This window comes from Vigna unguiculata, chromosome 1, assembly GCF_037176805.1.
Source record: "Vigna unguiculata cultivar grain cowpea cultivar isolate G323 ecotype 2 chromosome 1, ASM3717680v1, whole genome shotgun sequence".
In the NCBI taxonomy this organism is placed as follows: Eukaryota; Viridiplantae; Streptophyta; class Magnoliopsida; order Fabales; family Fabaceae; genus Vigna; species Vigna unguiculata.
Genome location: NC_140792.1, coordinates 30124304 through 30141874, shown reverse-complemented (window position 1 = coordinate 30141874; position 17571 = coordinate 30124304). Strand labels below are relative to the sequence as shown.

Below are 17571 nucleotides of genomic sequence, written 5' to 3'. Positions count from 1 at the left end.
AAATAGTAATTTACTAAAATTGTGTAAGATATGTTTTAAAATAAATATTCATACACAAGTATGGTCTCTTCAAGTCACTCAGATGTGTCGACAAATGAGATTAATCCTAAACTTGTGTTTGGATGAAGCATTTCAACAATGTTGAGAAATTGAAATGTATTTTACTTGAATTGCTTGCAATTAAATTTCCTTCATTTTCTAAATAACTTGTTTGGATAAAGAAATTAAAATACCTTACATTTCAATTTCTTGTTTGGATAAAATAATTGAATTTCTTGTGAGATAAAATTTCACTTTATAGATATTTATTTTAGGCTTAATTATGTTTTGAGTTCATGATAAATTTGGAAACGGGTCGGTCAGGCTTGTCGGGTCAACAAGTCGGTCGGGTCGTTGGGCCTGCCCGACACATTTGGGTCGTCAGGCCCGCCCGACACCTCTAGGGTGTTTGGCTCGCCAAACCCGTGTGGGCGTCGGGCTCGCTTGTCTTGCTTGGGCCATCGAACCTGCTGACCCGTCTTGGTTGTGGGTTGTCGGGCTTGACCAACCTGTTTGAGTTGTCAAGCCCGCCCGACCCTTATGTGTCATCAAGTCACCCCATCCGTTTGGGTCGTCGGGCCCGCTGACCGTCTGGGTGGACCCATCTGATCCATCTGGGTCGTCAGGCCTGCCTAATCTATTTGGGTCGTCGGGCTTGCTCGACCCGTTTGTGTTGTCAGGTCGGTCTGATCCGTCTGGATTATCTAGCTAATCCAATCTGTCATGGTTGTCGGGGGGTTTGCCGGGTCTGTTTGGGATTGAATCCAGAGTGTGAGGTTGAGTGAGAAGAATTTCAAATTCCACCTTTTTTAGGGTATTTGAATTTTTTCTAATTTAGTTAATTGAAATACTTCAAAAAAAAATACATGCATTTTAAATGCTTTTTAATTTCTCTATCCAAACAAAGCATTTCATTGCAAAGAATTTCAAATTCTCCAAATAAATGAATCACCCTCTTAAATTACCTCATCCAAACACACCATGAAGGCCTAGAAATTCCTTTTAACGTTTTCTTCATTCAATAAATTACTCTTCATTTTTCCACTTCTCATGGCTTTGCCAAAAGCACAATGGTTTGAGATAAAACTCAATTTAGAATGCGTCTAGCACCAAGGCGATTCAGCTGCAACATTTTATCTTTTACACATTTTCAAGGAAGTGCAGGGAAAAATCATGGGAGTGCAAAAAGGAATCCCCATTTTCTCTAAAAACATTAGACTTGGCCCAAACTCTCATTTTTTTTTTAATATTTTTTCCCTTTTGTATTTGTTAGGCTTACCCCGATTATATCACTTTTTCTTTTTATTTTAACTGGACTAAACGTTTTACAATTGTTCTTTACTAATGTCTGTCTGTCGCTACCTTTTAGAACGTGTAGAAATTTCTAACGCATTTCGAAAAAAAAAAAAGTGGAATGTGATGAAATTTATCACATTGCGGAAAATATTATGTGGAAATATTTCAAACTTTACTATATTTTAGAAAACATTTATTGGAGAAACTTAAAAAAAAGAAGATATCAATTGCTTTTAGTTGTTGTGTTCGTCATGTATTCATATATGTTTACTTTTTATGGATGTATAAACATTCTAATCACTTTGACAAATATTTCAAGTGAAATAATCATTGATATCGTTTGTTAGTGATGTCATTAACTGAAACGCCTTTTGTTTTTTAAATATTTGATTGAATCCTAATTTTGTATTTAAATTCGAGATTTCAATAATTTTAAAAAATTGAAACGCATTATAATTACTTGCAATTAAATATTTTTTAGATAGAATAATTAAGATATTTTATATTTCATTTTGGGTAAAGTAATTAATTTTTTCTTCTAACAAATGTTTATTTTGATATGTAATTTCAAAAAAAAAAAGCCAACTTAAAATATTAAAATGATATTTAATAATTCTATTTTAAATGTTGAATAATTCAATATTTAGTATTTAATAATATTTGATAAATTTAAATATATATATATATATATATATATAATTAGTAATATACTTTATATTAATATTGATTAATTTGACATAAGAAATATAATATTATTCTCTAATTACTTCATTTAACAACAATAAAATCATTTAATCATAAAAATTACTATTTTAAGATATAACATAAAGCAAAATTATAATTGTAATTGACTTTTCAATCATAACACAAACATTTTATTATTAAAAAATAATTTTAATCTACAATTATAACAAACATTTAAATCAAAATCAAATCATTCTTTCTTATTTAATACATATATTTTTATAATTTTTCATCATCTAACAAGTTTGTCAAGATCTTGTTTGTGTTTTCTTTAATATTTATCAAATCATTCTTTCTTATTTAATACATATTCAATGCTAATGTATCTCGAGTTCTTGTCCACTCTCTGGTGGCTTGAATGGTTTCAATTTCATCTGCAATATTGTTTTCTCTTTCCCTTAACTAGGTTAACTCTTCATCAACAGTAGTTAAAAGATCCAAGTCTTGAATTTCTAAAAGCTAATTAGTTTGGCCAGCATTTATGATGACATATTATGTAAAACAAAATTGATAATCTTTATTTGTTTTTTATATAAAAAATGAAAGATTCTTAATAAACCACATCACTTTTTAAACATCCAAATGATCTTTCTAATGTATTTCATGCTTTTGCACGATGAGGATTAAACAACTTCTTGTATATTTGAGGGGTATTCCCAATCCACTTATTGATATGATATCTAGTCCACGATATATGCTAAATTTGAGACTATTTTGACCTTGTGAACTTTTCTTTATGTAAGTTTTTTGGTCCTATGGACTTTTTTTTTTTTACTTTGAGCTATGTAGGTTGGTGGCAAATTGACATGTGTAGTTAATGGATAATGATATTTTAACTTATCGTTTTTGACTCACTACTTCAATCACAATTAAATCATTTATTTTAATTCCTTTTAATCATATGATATAATGATTTAATAGTGATCGAAATGGTATGATAAAAGTGAGTAAAAAAAAGTACATTAAAATATTACTGTTACAACTTAATATGAAAGTTGAATCGTATGGAAATAATACAAAAGATAAGCATACCTCGAAATCTGCCCGAGAGACGTGCATGGAGCAACCAACACCAATATGACAACATTGTGGAGTGGACAACGTAGTAATGCGAAGCGAAGTGTGAAAGAAAGAGAATCTTGTGAGCAGAAGAATAAAGACAAAGGGTGCAGTGCAACGGTTCAAATGGAAAAGTGGAAGAACAAAAATATAGAGTTTGAAATGAAAGGCAATGAATACACATATTAGGAATTTAATGTGACTCCAAAGTTTGAGATTAAGTAAAAATCAATAAGATTAACAATATATAAATAAAAAAAAATTATAAATTTATTGCTTTAAGATTTTAAATTAAAACTAATATTTTAGTCTTTGATACAAGTTTGTTCACGTTTCTGAGCCTTCTTTAAAAAAAAAAAAAACTTAATATAGTGGTATCAAAAGTTGAATATCTACATAGATCTTGGATTATTTGACATGATGGACTATAGATCCATTCTATGTCATAATTAGCATGCCATAATGAATATCTATGTGAAGGTATGATGGTTCATGATAGTGTATGCTATTTTTCCTATTCTCGTGTCTTGGCCTAGAAATTAAACCGATTTGGCTTAACCAAACCGCAACAACAGTACTCAATTAAAAGCAATAAACAAAATCTCAAAACACTGTGTTCGATTCAGTGTGCTATAGAGATTTTTTACAATCTCTATGATCTTTATCAAATAGATTATGATAAGTAAATAAATGGAGTTAGGTCTGTGGGGGCAGAGAATAGAAAATAAAATGAACAAGTTGACTTTTTTGGCTTATGTGGTACATTAATTAGTGCATTGAAGTGTCTTTATTGTGGCACCTATTTAAGCACAAAGCTTTGTGCTCCCTCTCTCATCTTCTTCAAGTGCTTTCCTTGTCATCAGCTACTATTGCTGTTCATATCCTCTAAGATGCAGAGAAGCCTCATGAAGCTGCTACTGCTCCTCATAATCTTTTTCTACTTCTCATCTCTTCTTTCTGCCTCTGCTGTTCCTGTAACAAGTCAGATTTTCATTCCGTTCTTCACTTTCCTTTTAGGTTTCTCTGTAAATTTTAAAATACATGATGAATTTCATTGATTTGTTTGGTTACAGGAACCCAAAATTTGAAAGGTGATGAAGAAGAAGAACAAGAATTTTCGGCCATTCCTTCTTTAACTAGGGTTAGTGCTCCTTACTTTATAATCTCTCTCATAAGCTATGAATATCTTCCTCTTATAACACTGTTCTGGAGTTAAGAATCATTAGCAGAGTTTATACGGCTAGTTAACTTTATTAGGAAATTTTAAAGAAAGTAGTAGTTTATGTGAAAAGGATAAAATTGTTCAACAAAATACTTGCACCAAATAAGAACATTATCCCTTTTACCGAAAGCTATTCTCCTTTTGATGATAGGTTTTGAGTTCATTAATTGAGAATATTATGAAATATTACATAGTTTTTCTCCTTTTGATGAATACGTTTTTATTATAATGTATTTTGTAGTTGGAGCATGGCCTTGGAAATGGTGATGAAGTGGTGGTTGATATGAAGGAAGGAGAATTCACAGAGAGAAGGGTTTATTTGGAAACTCAAGACTATGAAGGAACTGGAGCAAATAGAGATCATGATCCAAAATCCCCAGGAGGGGTTTAATCCCAAAAACCACTATAAATATTTGCATGAAGTTAGTTGCACCCAGAAATGTATAAGACAATTAATTAATTTACATATATTTGGTTTTTCTACTTGTATAATCAAATACGAATTATTTTCCTTTGTTTGTTCATAAATTTATGTTTTCTTGTTCAACGTGACTGATGGTGTATTATTCAGAAGTTATATATATAATATGGTTATGGTTACAGCCATAATATATATGCAAAACAAGTATATTTTAATCTCCTCCTTCATTGTGTCCTAATTGATCAATATACTCATTACAATAATTTAATACATTTTTCTATCTTGTTTCTTATCTCTTCCTCCAACTAAGATAACTGTTAATTTGAAGTATTGTTTCAAATAAATAACAAGATTATTGAAAAATAAATAGTATTGTTATTGAGCATTCTCAAAATATTAGTTTCAGATGCCTTTGGCTTGAATATGATCCGGTTTCACTTTGTCATGTTTTTTCCTTTAGTGTTGTTTTCTTGAATTATTAATATATAAAGATACGTCAAATTATGGTAGTGTACGAGTTATTGCAATGTTCTTTATGAAAAATGTTTCATTACATCAATAAGTCGTCGAGGTCAAACGTAGTTAAAATACTTTTTCTTTTTTCTACTGAGCCGTCTTTTAAGAATAAAATCATAATGAAACTTCAATGTTCCAGAATGGACAATACCTTAGGAACATGGTGGTAACGATGGCTGCCGGACCGACTTGGGTCGGATCTGAACATTGGTGCCCACTGTGGGGATCGACAACTTCCCTTCAACTCCTCTTGCCCTCAACTAGGAGACTTGTTCCGGTACACTCAATAAGTTTCATATTGTTTAGGAGTCGAGGTCAAGTACAATTTAAATGTGATGGTTGTTCTTAATAATGTTTGCCAAATGAAATTGGGTTGGATCGGAAAAAAAAAAATTATGTAGATAAATTAAGTAATATGGAGATTGATAATAAGTTAGATTTTAAATGATATTTTTTTTATCCCTCTTGGTATAGATTCCTTTTTATATTTTTTTGTTGTTTCTTACATGAGTTTGGTGTGTTCTTCATAATTGAGTATCTCTTTTCTATTTTTTTTTTCTTTTATGTTATATTCGTATGATAATAAATGATTGATGTTTTAGAATTTTGACCTGGCTGAAATGTAAAATTTCATCATGACACTCAGCATTTGTTAAAAGGAATTAATGCTAATACTTTGAAAAGAAAAATTATAGTAAAACGACGCTTAAACCACGACAAGACGAAGAAAAAAAATTTGTCCCATTATATGTGTTGGTTAAATTCTTTATTATTCTTTAGGGATTCGATGGTTCACGTTATACTCAACATCTTCAAAGTGATTCTTATTTATAAAGTATTAATTAATTGCACATCCAACTTCATTGCATTTCGATTTCACGTGTTGGTCAACGTAGGAATTAGAAGACAATTGGCATAACTCATTTGTCAAATTATCTAACTTGATTTCTTACTTTAATAGGTCTTGTTTTATAAGAATTTAGTTTGTATTAAAAGTCAAATACTATTGATGTCTTGTATTTAATTGTTTTTTTCTCTCACCGTATTTTGCTAAAATTCGACTTAAGAAACTTGTTATTTTAACCTCTGTTTATTTTTTAAAAATATTTATACACTTTTTGGTTGACTCCTTTAAAGTGGTATATTTGATTTTTTTTTCACAATTTAAAATCATATATAGACTTGTAACTAATACTACACGCCTTTATATTTTCTCAAATTACACTCATATTTATAAACATAATTAAAAACACTAAATGTGTAATCTTTTATACCATATTTTGGCATAGCCATCACAATTCCATAACTGAAATTTGGTGCCACATGTGGGTTGTTTCAATTGTTCTCACAAAAGTAGAAGGAGGCAAGTCATTTCAAAAAGTCAAAATTTTGCATCATTTCATTCAACAATAAGTTGGCACCATTACTCATTTATGGACCCATAATTTTCATAATGGAATCCCACCTGTGTCACTAATACATTGGATACCATAATTTATCATCAAACTTGTGTAGGGGGTAAAATATTAATAGGGTTACCATTTTTAATCATATAATAATATATCCAAAAAAAAAACATGAAGAGATCAAATCAAAGTCATCTCAAGAAATCAAAACAAACTGTGTCCAAAAACTATACATAACAAAATTTAGGAAGTTGAAACTTATAATGGAATAAATTCGAAAACTAATAAATGTTTTCATCAAAGTCATGCTATAAATTTGATTTTTTTTTTTATGTTTAAACTTTCTTAAATTCCTTTAAATTGAAAATTTTGGGATTGTTCCAAGATTTTATGAAGTGGGGAGACTATAATGTTTACCCAATAGAACAATAACTTTTACTTTTCAACTTCATTTTACTATTATGTCTTAATTTATTTTTCATTTCATTTTAATTTATTATCAATTAGTATTTATATTTCATATCTTTTATTTTTTTAATAACTTATTTAACGTATTTAATAATGAGGGTTAATGAGTTGTGTATAAGAAAATGAATTTAGATAAAGTGTGTTAGGATAATTATAGTTATGATGAATGAAAAGTTGCAAGCATGATGCAACTTTAGATATAACATGGCTCGTAAAATTGTTTTCCCAGTTTTCTATGTTGTTTTCAATGGGATTGTACCAACCAATTCTCTCAAAACTATAGTGGCTGTCACACTCTTGTAGAGTTTTTTTATAACTATTTTAGGTTTAATTCTTAAAAGTTCTAACCCTGGGATTTGCGTCTTTCATTTCATAAAGGATATCTTCACTTTATATCTCTGTCTCAACTACCACTCTTTCTGTAGATCTAAAAACTTCATATACTTAAACTTAAAACTAACTAATAAACATCTTTTCTAAACGAATACTTAAAAGTTTACAATTTTTAATTATTATTAAATTAATTGAGTTAGACTTCTTTCACAAATTTTGTTGTGTCAATGGATGATGCCTCAGTGAATTTATGTATATCTACAAAAATTATTGTTTTCTCCCTTAGAGTTAAATAAGTTTTTGGGCACGTGAAAGAGGAAGTGTTATGGATCATTTGCTCAAAGCAAATATATTAAAACCCTGCTACAATTCATATTCATACTAAAATAATATGATAAAGATATGAATTGTATGGCGTGAGTGGAAAAGAAGAAGGGACAGAAAGAATACAATATATTTATATTGCCAGGATAATCATCCATCTTTTATTTTTACGAACTTTGGATAATAATATGGCATTAAAATTTTAAAAACCATAACTTATATGAACTAACAATTTGGATAAATATATGGTTTGGTGAGTTTACAAAAGAGGATACAAGAGGTTGTGGGTTTAGTTTCTTCACTGACAAAATTTAGCCATAAAAAAAAATTCAACTAGGCTAATAATTAAAACAGTTGTGTAAGGCCTTTTAACTTTTAATTAATATTTTATCGGAAATAGAGTTACATGAAAAACTTTTGGAAAGGATGAAATCATTTTAATGAAGTGTGAAATCCTTCTGGATAAGGCCTAATATAAAAGTCCACCTATACGAGACTATGTGATGTTCAAGTTAATATTATATAATAATATAATATAATAAAAGTAATAATAATAACAATAATAAGGGTTGAATGTGTTTTTAATTCCTAATTTTGATGTAAAATTAAAATTTATTTTTGTCTTAAACTTAAAAAATGAATAAATATAGTCTTTTTTAATCCAACTGGATGACTATTTTTTAAGTTTGAGGATGTGTGGCTTATCCTATATAGTATAAAAATGGTATAATTACTAATTTGGTACTTCAATTTTTTGGTTAAGTTCAATTTGGTTTTCATATTTTTTGTTTATTCAATTTAGTACCCCAATTATATAAAAAGATTCAATTTGGTCCTCTCCGTTAAGTTGGAGTTAAAACCGTGTTCGTACAGGACATTGTCAAGCCATGAAATTTTTAATTTTTTTAAAATTTTATTTTTTTTGTAAAAATTTATAAACTGCCACGTATCAGTTTATCGTCGTGCCACGTGGTAGTTTACAATCATGACACGTGACAGTGGTAATAATTGTTTTCAATTTAGTCTTCTATTTAAATTTTTAGTTCAATTTAGTACCCAGTTTTTAAAATGATTCAATTTCGTCTTTTCCAATTTGAGACCAAATTAGTAACTAAGTTTAATTATAACTTATATATACATGTTAAAATAATTGTTTTGAATTTATATATCAAATCACTACACCTAAATATTCAAATTATTTTATTTTTTACAAGTGTAAAAAATTTCATGTGTAAAAATTTACAAAGGTAAAAAATGTAAAAAATAAAATAATTTAAGTATTTAGGTGAAATGATTTGATGTATATATTAAAAAAAGTTATTGTAACATGTATAAATAAGTTGTAATTAAGCTTATTTACTAATTTGATCTCAAATTGGAAAGGACGAAATTAGATCATTTTAAAAAATTAGGGTACTAAATTGAACCAAAAATTTAAATAGAAGACTAAATTGAAAACAACTATTACCATTGCCATGTATCATGATTGTAAGCTGCCATGTGGCACGACGGTAAACTGACACATGGCAGTTTATAAGTTTTTACAAAAATTAAAAATTTCACGGCTTAAAACGTGTCCTGTACGAACACAGTGTTAACTTCAACTTAACGGAGAGGATCAAATTGAATATTTTAGATAATTGGGACACTAAATTGAACAACCAAAAGTATGGGGACCAAATTGAACTTAACCGAAAAATTGGGATACCAAATCAGTAATTATACTTATAAAAATTTTAACCTAAAAAATAATATCTTATACTGGGCAGCGCTGGCTTAACTGTTTACTAAGGTTATAGGTGTCAATGACTCGGACTCAAAAATAATATCATCAACACGAACCAGCCCGACGACCCAAACGTGCACGATGACCCGGACGGGCACGACGACCAAGATGGGCCCGATGACCCGAACAAGGCCAACGACCAGGAAAGCCCAAAAGACCCGGACGAATCCGATGACCCGGATGGGACCGACGACAAGGACGAGCCCGACAACCGAGACGGGCCCGACGACCCAGACAAGCTCGACAACACGGACGGGTCCGACGATCATCACGGGCCCGACGACCTGGACAAGCCTGACAATCGAGACGGGCCTGACAACACAGACGGGCCCGACTACACAAACAGGCCCAACAACACGGACCAACCCGACGACCCAAACAGACTCGATGACCTGGACGACCCGGACGACCCGGACGGGCCCGACAACCCAAACAGACCGACGATCGAGACGGGTGTGACGACACAGGCGGGGCCGACAACACAAACGGGCCCGACAACACCGAGGAGCCCGACGACCAGAACGAGACCGACGACCCAGACGTGCCCGATGACCCAGACGGGAACGACAACCCAGACTCGACAACCTGGAGGGCCCGACGACACGGACGGGCCAAACGAACAAGACAGGCCCGACAACACGAACCAGCCCGACGACCCGAACGAGCATGACGACCCCAACTGGCCTGACGACACGGACGGACCCGACTACCAAGTCGGCCCAGACAACACGGACCAGCCCGACGATCTGGACGGGCCTGAAGACTCGAACAGGCCCGACAACCCGGATGGACCCAACGAACCGAGACGGGCCCGACGACCCCGACAGGCCCAACGATTCGGACGAGCCCGACGACCTGGACGGGCTTGATGACCCGGACGGGCCCGACGACCCGGACGTGCCTGAAAACTCGAACAGGCTCGACGACCCAGACGAGCATACTTTGTCATAGGGCACGTCCGGGTCGTTGGGCCCGTTTGTGTCGTCGAGCCCGTCTCGTTCGTTCGGGCCGTCTGGGTCGTCAAGCTCGTCCTTGTCGTCGGTCGCACCCGTTCGGGTCGTTGGGGTCGTCTGGGTCGTCATGTCTGTGTTGGTGTTCAGGCTCGTCCGAGTCTTCAGGCTTGTCTGGATCGTCGGGCCCGTTCGGGTCGTTGGGCATGTTTGGATCATCAGGCCCATTCGAGTCGTCGTTCTTGTAGAGGGCTACGGGTAGGTTCTGGTCTTTCAACTTATTCGGGTCGTCATGCTTGTCCGGTTCGTTGGTCTTGTCCCGCAGATAATAATATATTTGAAATAATAATATATTTTTCATGTTGAAGATGGAAGCCCATAAGTTGGCCCTGGCCCAGAGGGCTTTTGTAGGGTTTTTGGCCCTGTGGGCTTCTTTGATATTTAGGTGAAATGATTTGATGTATATATTAAAAAAAGTTATTGTAACATGTATAAATAAGTTGTAATTAAGCTTATTTACTAATTTGATCTCAAATTGGAGAGGACGAAATTAGATCATTTTAAAAAATTAGGGTACTAAATTGAACCAAAAATTTAAATAGAAGACTAAATTGAAAACAACTATTACCATTGACATGTATCATGATTGTAAGCTGCCATGTGGCACGACGGTAAACTGACACATGGCAGTTTATAAGTTTTTACAAAAATTAAAAATTTCACGGCTTAAAACGTGTCCTGTACGAACACAGTGTTAACTTCAACTTAACGGAGAGGATCAAATTGAATATTTTAGATAATTGGGACACTAAATTGAACAACCAAAAGTATGGGGACCAAATTGAACTTAACCGAAAAATTGGGATACCAAATCAGTAATTATACTTATAAAAATTTTAACCTAAAAAATAATATCTTATACTGGGCAGCGCTGGCTTAACTGTTTACTAAGGTTATAGGTGTCAATGACTCGGACTCAAAAATAATATCATCAACACGAACCAGCCCGACGACCCAAACGTGCACGATGACCCGGACGGGCACGACGACCAAGATGGGCCCGATGACCCGAACAAGGCCAACGACCAGGAAAGCCCAAAAGACCCGGACGAATCCGATGACCCGGATGGGACCGACGACAAGGACGAGCCCGACAACCGAGACGGGCCCGACGACCCAGACAAGCTCGACAACACGGACGGGTCCGACGATCATCACGGGCCCGACGACCTGGACAAGCCTGACAATCGAGACGGGCCTGACAACACAGACGGGCCCGACTACACAAACAGGCCCAACAACACGGACCAACCCGACGACCCAAACAGGCTCGATGACCTGGACGACCCGGACGACCCGGACGGGCCCGACAACCCAAACAGACCGACGATCGAGACGGGTGTGACGACACAGGCGGGGCCGACAACACAAACGGGCCCGACAACACCGAGGAGCCCGACGACCAGAACGAGACCGACGACCCAGACGTGCCCGATGACCCAGACGGGAACGACAACCCAGACTCGACAACCTGGAGGGCCCGACGACACGGACGGGCCAAACGAACAAGACAGGCCCGACAACACGAACCAGCCCGACGACCCGAACGAGCATGACGACCCCAACTGGCCTGACGACACGGACGGACCCGACTACCAAGTCGGCCCTGACAACACGGACCAGCCCGACGATCTGGACGGGCCTGAAGACTCGAACAGGCCCGACAACCCGGATGGACCCAACGAACCGAGACGGGCCCGACGACCCCGACAGGCCCAACGATTCGGACGAGCCCGACGACCTGGACGGGCTTGATGACCCGGACGGGCCCGACGACCCGGACGTGCCTGAAAACTCGAACAGGCTCGACGACCCAGACGAGCATACTTTGTCATAGGGCACGTCCGGGTCGTTGGGCCCGTTTGTGTCGTCGAGCCCGTCTCGTTCGTTCGGGCCGTCTGGGTCGTCAAGCTCGTCCTTGTCGTCGGTCGCACCCGTTCGGGTCGTTGGGGTCGTCTGGGTCGTCATGTCTGTGTTGGTGTTCAGGCTCGTCCGAGTCTTCAGGCTTGTCTGGATCGTCGGGCCCGTTCGGGTCGTTGGGCATGTTTGGATCATCAGGCCCATTCGAGTCGTCGTTCTTGTAGAGGGCTACGGGTAGGTTCTGGTCTTTCAACTTATTCGGGTCGTCATGCTTGTCCGGTTCGTTGGTCTTGTCCCGCAGATAATAATATATTTGAAATAATAATATATTTTTCATGTTGAAGATGGAAGCCCATAAGTTGGCCCTGGCCCAGAGGGCTTTTGTAGGGTTTTTGGCCCTGTGGGCTTCTTTGATGGGGTCTTTTTTTCAATGTGAACTTTTTTGGCCCTAGTCCACATGGGCCAAGGCCAAGCCCTGTGGGCTGGGCCAAATTGACACCTCTAGCTAAGGTGATTTCAATTGCATCAACTGACGCTTAATTTGAAAATTGTGTTTCCCTCTTTATGTTTTCAGTTTTCTCTTTTTTCCGAAAACAATTTCAAATTCTATTTATGTTTGCTAAGGTGATACTTACTTTGACTCGCATTGGCCGATGCTACTATAAGTAAGTTTTAGGTTTCTTCTGTCGATTTTCATTTCGACGTTGAATTCGACTCTAGGCTTTAACATTCTTGTAGTGTTCTAGCAAAATGTCTAATAGTAGTTTCTAGTTGGTGTATCTAGTAGATATCATCTAGTGAAAATTGTTTGGTCCAGTTGATGTCTTCTATAGTCTAAAGCGTAAATGTTTGTTTCTGGTTGTTATTAGATATTATTTTATTAATTAGTTTGAGCCTTTTAATATTTTGATATTTAGTTAATTTTGGTTGCATACTACTTTATATATACATAAGTCTCACTAACTTAGAGGACTCAAGATTAACACATGTATGAAATTTGTTGTTGATCATCCTGAAATTTTCTCTTTAGTATTTGAGTGTGCGTATTATGAAATTGTGAAGTTCATGAGAAAAAATAGCTTCAATGTATGTCTTATTAAGATGCATGTTTTGTGTTGACAAAGAGAAGAAAATAGACATCTTGCTTTAATAAAGAATTTTGGTGATAACGACTTATGAAGAATTGTCGAAAATTTAATGATGATTCATAAAAAATTGTTGAAGACTTAAAGAATGCTTAGATTCAAGAGTTACATTGAAGACTTAAGATTTTAGTAGTTTAGTTGTTGAAGTCTTGTAATCTGTGTATATTAGTTAAAATGGTTAAATTAATAGGTCAAGAGTCAAAAGATAGAACCCAAGCAACAAAACACTGAGAAAGTTTTAGTTTTGGCAAAAATCACTAGAATAATTGATTATCTCAGTAAAAAAAAATGATTTTCGAGAAAAGCCACTATGATAATCGATTATCCCTTAAGATAATCGATTATCACTTAAGATAATCGATTATGAGAGACAATTGTGACTTGACTTTTCATATTCTTAACCTAATTTTGAAAGTGACTTCTATAAATGAAGGTGAGAGTTCTTTTTAGAAAATACAAAAGTTTGAGTACTTAAGAACTCTACATGAAAGGCTTTGGAAACCTAGTATGGTTAGGGCGATAACTTTCATTTAGTGGGATCTTGAGTGATTTAGTGTTGTTGTTGTTGCAAGGTGAAGTTCTTTATCATTTGCGTAATTCAAAGGAGATGTTCATTCCATGTGTGATTTAAGGAAGGTGTTTCTTCATCTCTTGTGTGATTCAAGATGAGGTGTCTTCATCCTTTATGTGATTCAAATGAGATGTTCATCCCTTGTGCATTTCAAGGGAGGTGTCTTTATCTCTTATGACTTTAAAAGAAGTGATTTCTATCCTAAACTATTTTTTTCCTATTTGTAGAGTTAATCTCGTTTTTTAGATATTAGCAACTAGACGTAAGGTCTTTTTATCTTAACTAGTATAAATACATTGTATCAATCTTTTCTTTCTTTACTCTATTTCATTATATACAGTTACATTAAAGAGAAGAATTTAATTGAAACGTTAAGTTTTGGAAAAAAAAAATTTAAGTATTAATTTTTATTAATCAAACCAATTCATCCACCTCTTGGGTTTTGTCCACACACGAACATTCTGTAGCGCGATTCTAACTTTTTGTTGAAAGAATAAGGTGTTTATACATCTCTCTCTAGTTAGACAACGCACCCAGTGGAGTCAATTCTAAGAATTCAAAAGGAGAATACTCATTCTCTAATTTTCTATTCTCTCTTAGGTGAAATTCTTTATGAGGTTGTAAATGAAGATGTATAGTAATGATTTGAGATTGAATGTCTCTTGCAAAAGATATCTTTGGTAACATTAATTATATATTTCATATCTTCCTATAGGTATGAGCTTCTAGTTTTGGCTTCAATGGCATAAGAGATAGAAGTTACTCCTAATCCTTAAGATTTTGTATCTCCTCCGTCCAACACATTTGTTCATTGTCTCAATTGGTTATTCTAAGTGTTAACAATACCCTAATTGTGGGATGACCTCAACTAGGATTTGCTCACTTGTCATGTATGTCATGGATCATGGCTTTGTTGTTCGTCTTAGATATTCTATAATTATTGGCTAATCATTTTTCGTAAGTAGTAAATGAAAAAATATTACACAAAAATAATACTTAATGAATTTTTTGAAAACATAAGTTTTTTTTTATCAACAAGTAAATATAATGATTATGAAGCATGTAGGGTGTTCCAACCCTTTTACAAAGAATATATACATTGTTTTTCCACTACACATCCAAAACAGACAAATAGCAATACCTACCACAAACATGCTAAACTCCTTATAAATTTCCACAAAACTCTACATAATGCTCTATGGATATAGCTAGAATAATTTCATAAAATTTTACTTCACTCTTTGTTGTTGTATTTAACTTTCTAGCACGATATATGAACCCCTTACAACCTTCACTACATTGCTCTTGCACACTGCATATACTTGTAAGGATTAGAATTCTCATTAATTCCTGTCAACCACCCCTTGCACCATCTCTACTTGTAAGTATATCGTCAAGAGTCAGAAACGTGGTCTCAACTGTAAAATTTGATAGTTATGACCACACCTGCAAGCAAAACAACCAATCACTTTGGACCTAAAGTCTAGGTTATAGATCTAATACTTGTGTACAATTAGCCTCCTAGTACCCCTAGCCCAAACAGAGAAAAAGTGACGTGTTCTTAGCATATAGATCTTAAACAATATATGGGACAAAGGCACCAATCTGAGAACTAAAAGTTAATATTTGTAATTTTATGTTTCAGTCATGTCCAAACTCTCACTTGGGCCATACTATATGGTACTGCATTCCTGAAAACAATATGATTTCTATGGTTCCATAGGGTCCACACTATAAAAATCCACCATCCCTTTCATAGCATATTCCCCTTGTGGTTTAACTCCAAAAAGTTGAAATATTTAGAATGTGTTTGAATTTGAGTGTGCTCTACTACCAATTTCCTAGTCCATATATAACACATATTCATATTTTAACATCCACTTTGCAAATAAACAAAAGATGATTTTGGAAAGCGAAGTTAAATAATTTTTTGCTTGACCCAAAGATGTTTTGAAAACAAAATATTTATGTTATTTTTTAATTATTTAAAATGTTAGTACAATACCAAAATTTGAATAAAGTTTTGTGTTAAGAAGGACACGCTCACAAACTTACAATGATTATCTCTTTTCTTATCTCTTACATCTTTTCTTATCCCTTACATCCTTTTAAAAAGTTTATAGAGCTTAATTTATAAAAGTTTTTCAAATTTTAAAGATTATAGTAAAATCTTTATTGAAAAATGATCTATAACAATTAACAATGAAAATTAATTTCTTTATTAACTTTTAACACATATTTTTACATTTTTTATCTGTTATCTTTTGTGTCCTAATTTGTTAACTTTTTATTTATCTTTTGTATCCTTGTTTTTATTAACATTGTGTAGTTGTAATAATGAATAAACAAGTAAATTATTTTTTATATACATATATCATTACAATTATTGATAATTGTTTTTTATTGCAATAATATTAAAAAATTTAATTATATTTATTATTATTAATAATTGTAAACATATAACCGTGACTACCCCTTTATTTTCATTAGTGTTTATCAAAGTTTCAAGTATAGGGTTATGATCCAATAATTTTAAAACAAAACCTGCCAAAAAGTTATAAAAACACAATATATCATATTTGGAAAATATTCTTTTAAGATATCTCAAATTTGTAATTTCATTCATAAAATGCTCTTTTCTAGACAAATAATTTGAAAATTTGTAACTTATTTATTATTTTTCAACACCTTTTCCTTCATTTTGAATTTATTGCCTATTAAAGCAAAACTCATTATATACATATTTGTTAGATTTATCACATATCACCTGTCATCAAATCACCCGTAAATATTTAATCTCATACTTGTCTAAATCTCAATATGAGAAATATATTAGAATTCCTCCATTATTAAATTATGATTTAAAAGTAGAATTTACTTTCTAAGATAATATAAGAGTTTATCCTAATAAATTATATAAATTTATCATATTATTTGCTATCAAACTACTCACAAATATAATTCTCAAACTATTCACAAATATAATTCTATACTTAAAAGATGTCAAATTTTCAATATGAAAAAATATATTAAAAATCTTACATTGATTAAATATATATAACTAAATTATAATATATAAATGGATATTATAATGTATAAATGGATACGAGTGAATGCAGATTTTTTTATTTTTTTATAAAGTCTTATCAAAATACTAAAGAATGTTCGATAATATGGTAGGAGTTTGAAGCCTCCTACATATCATGGGGGTGAGGGTTTTCTTGAAGTGAGTGTGTTTTCTTGAAGTCTAAAAGATGAGAACCAAACAATTTTGTTGGACAAAGCTTCATATCATGTGGAAGCAGGTAAAATGGATAATGGAAAATAGAACCAAATTACTTTGAACCCTTATGCAGCACCTTGCCCGATCT

General features: G+C 33.8%; 1 protein-coding gene across 1 annotated transcript; it reads left to right on the top strand.

Annotated features, from left to right (window-relative positions):
* Nucleotides 1-3917: 3917 nt before the first annotated feature.
* On the top strand, nt 3918-4912 carry LOC114194441 (uncharacterized). Its single transcript, XM_028084648.2, has 3 exons — nt 3918-4119; nt 4212-4279; nt 4602-4912. Exons 1-3 carry the CDS (start codon nt 4029-4031, stop codon nt 4749-4751), a joined length of 309 nt encoding a protein of 102 aa, XP_027940449.1. The 5' UTR covers nt 3918-4028; the 3' UTR covers nt 4752-4912.
* The last annotated feature ends 12659 nt before the right edge of the window (nt 4913-17571 follow it).

Excerpts from the sequence above, each read along its gene's own strand:
- LOC114194441 (XM_028084648.2), top strand. The coding sequence starts at position 4,029 with ATGCAGAGAAGCCTCATGAAGCTGCTACTGCTCCTCATAATCTTTTTC. Across the intron at positions 4,120-4,211 it reads CTCTGCTGTTCCTGTAACAA|GAACCCAAAATTTGAAAGGT; the intron begins GTCAGATTTTCA and ends GTTTGGTTACAG. Across the intron at positions 4,280-4,601 it reads CCATTCCTTCTTTAACTAGG|TTGGAGCATGGCCTTGGAAA; the intron begins GTTAGTGCTCCT and ends TGTATTTTGTAG.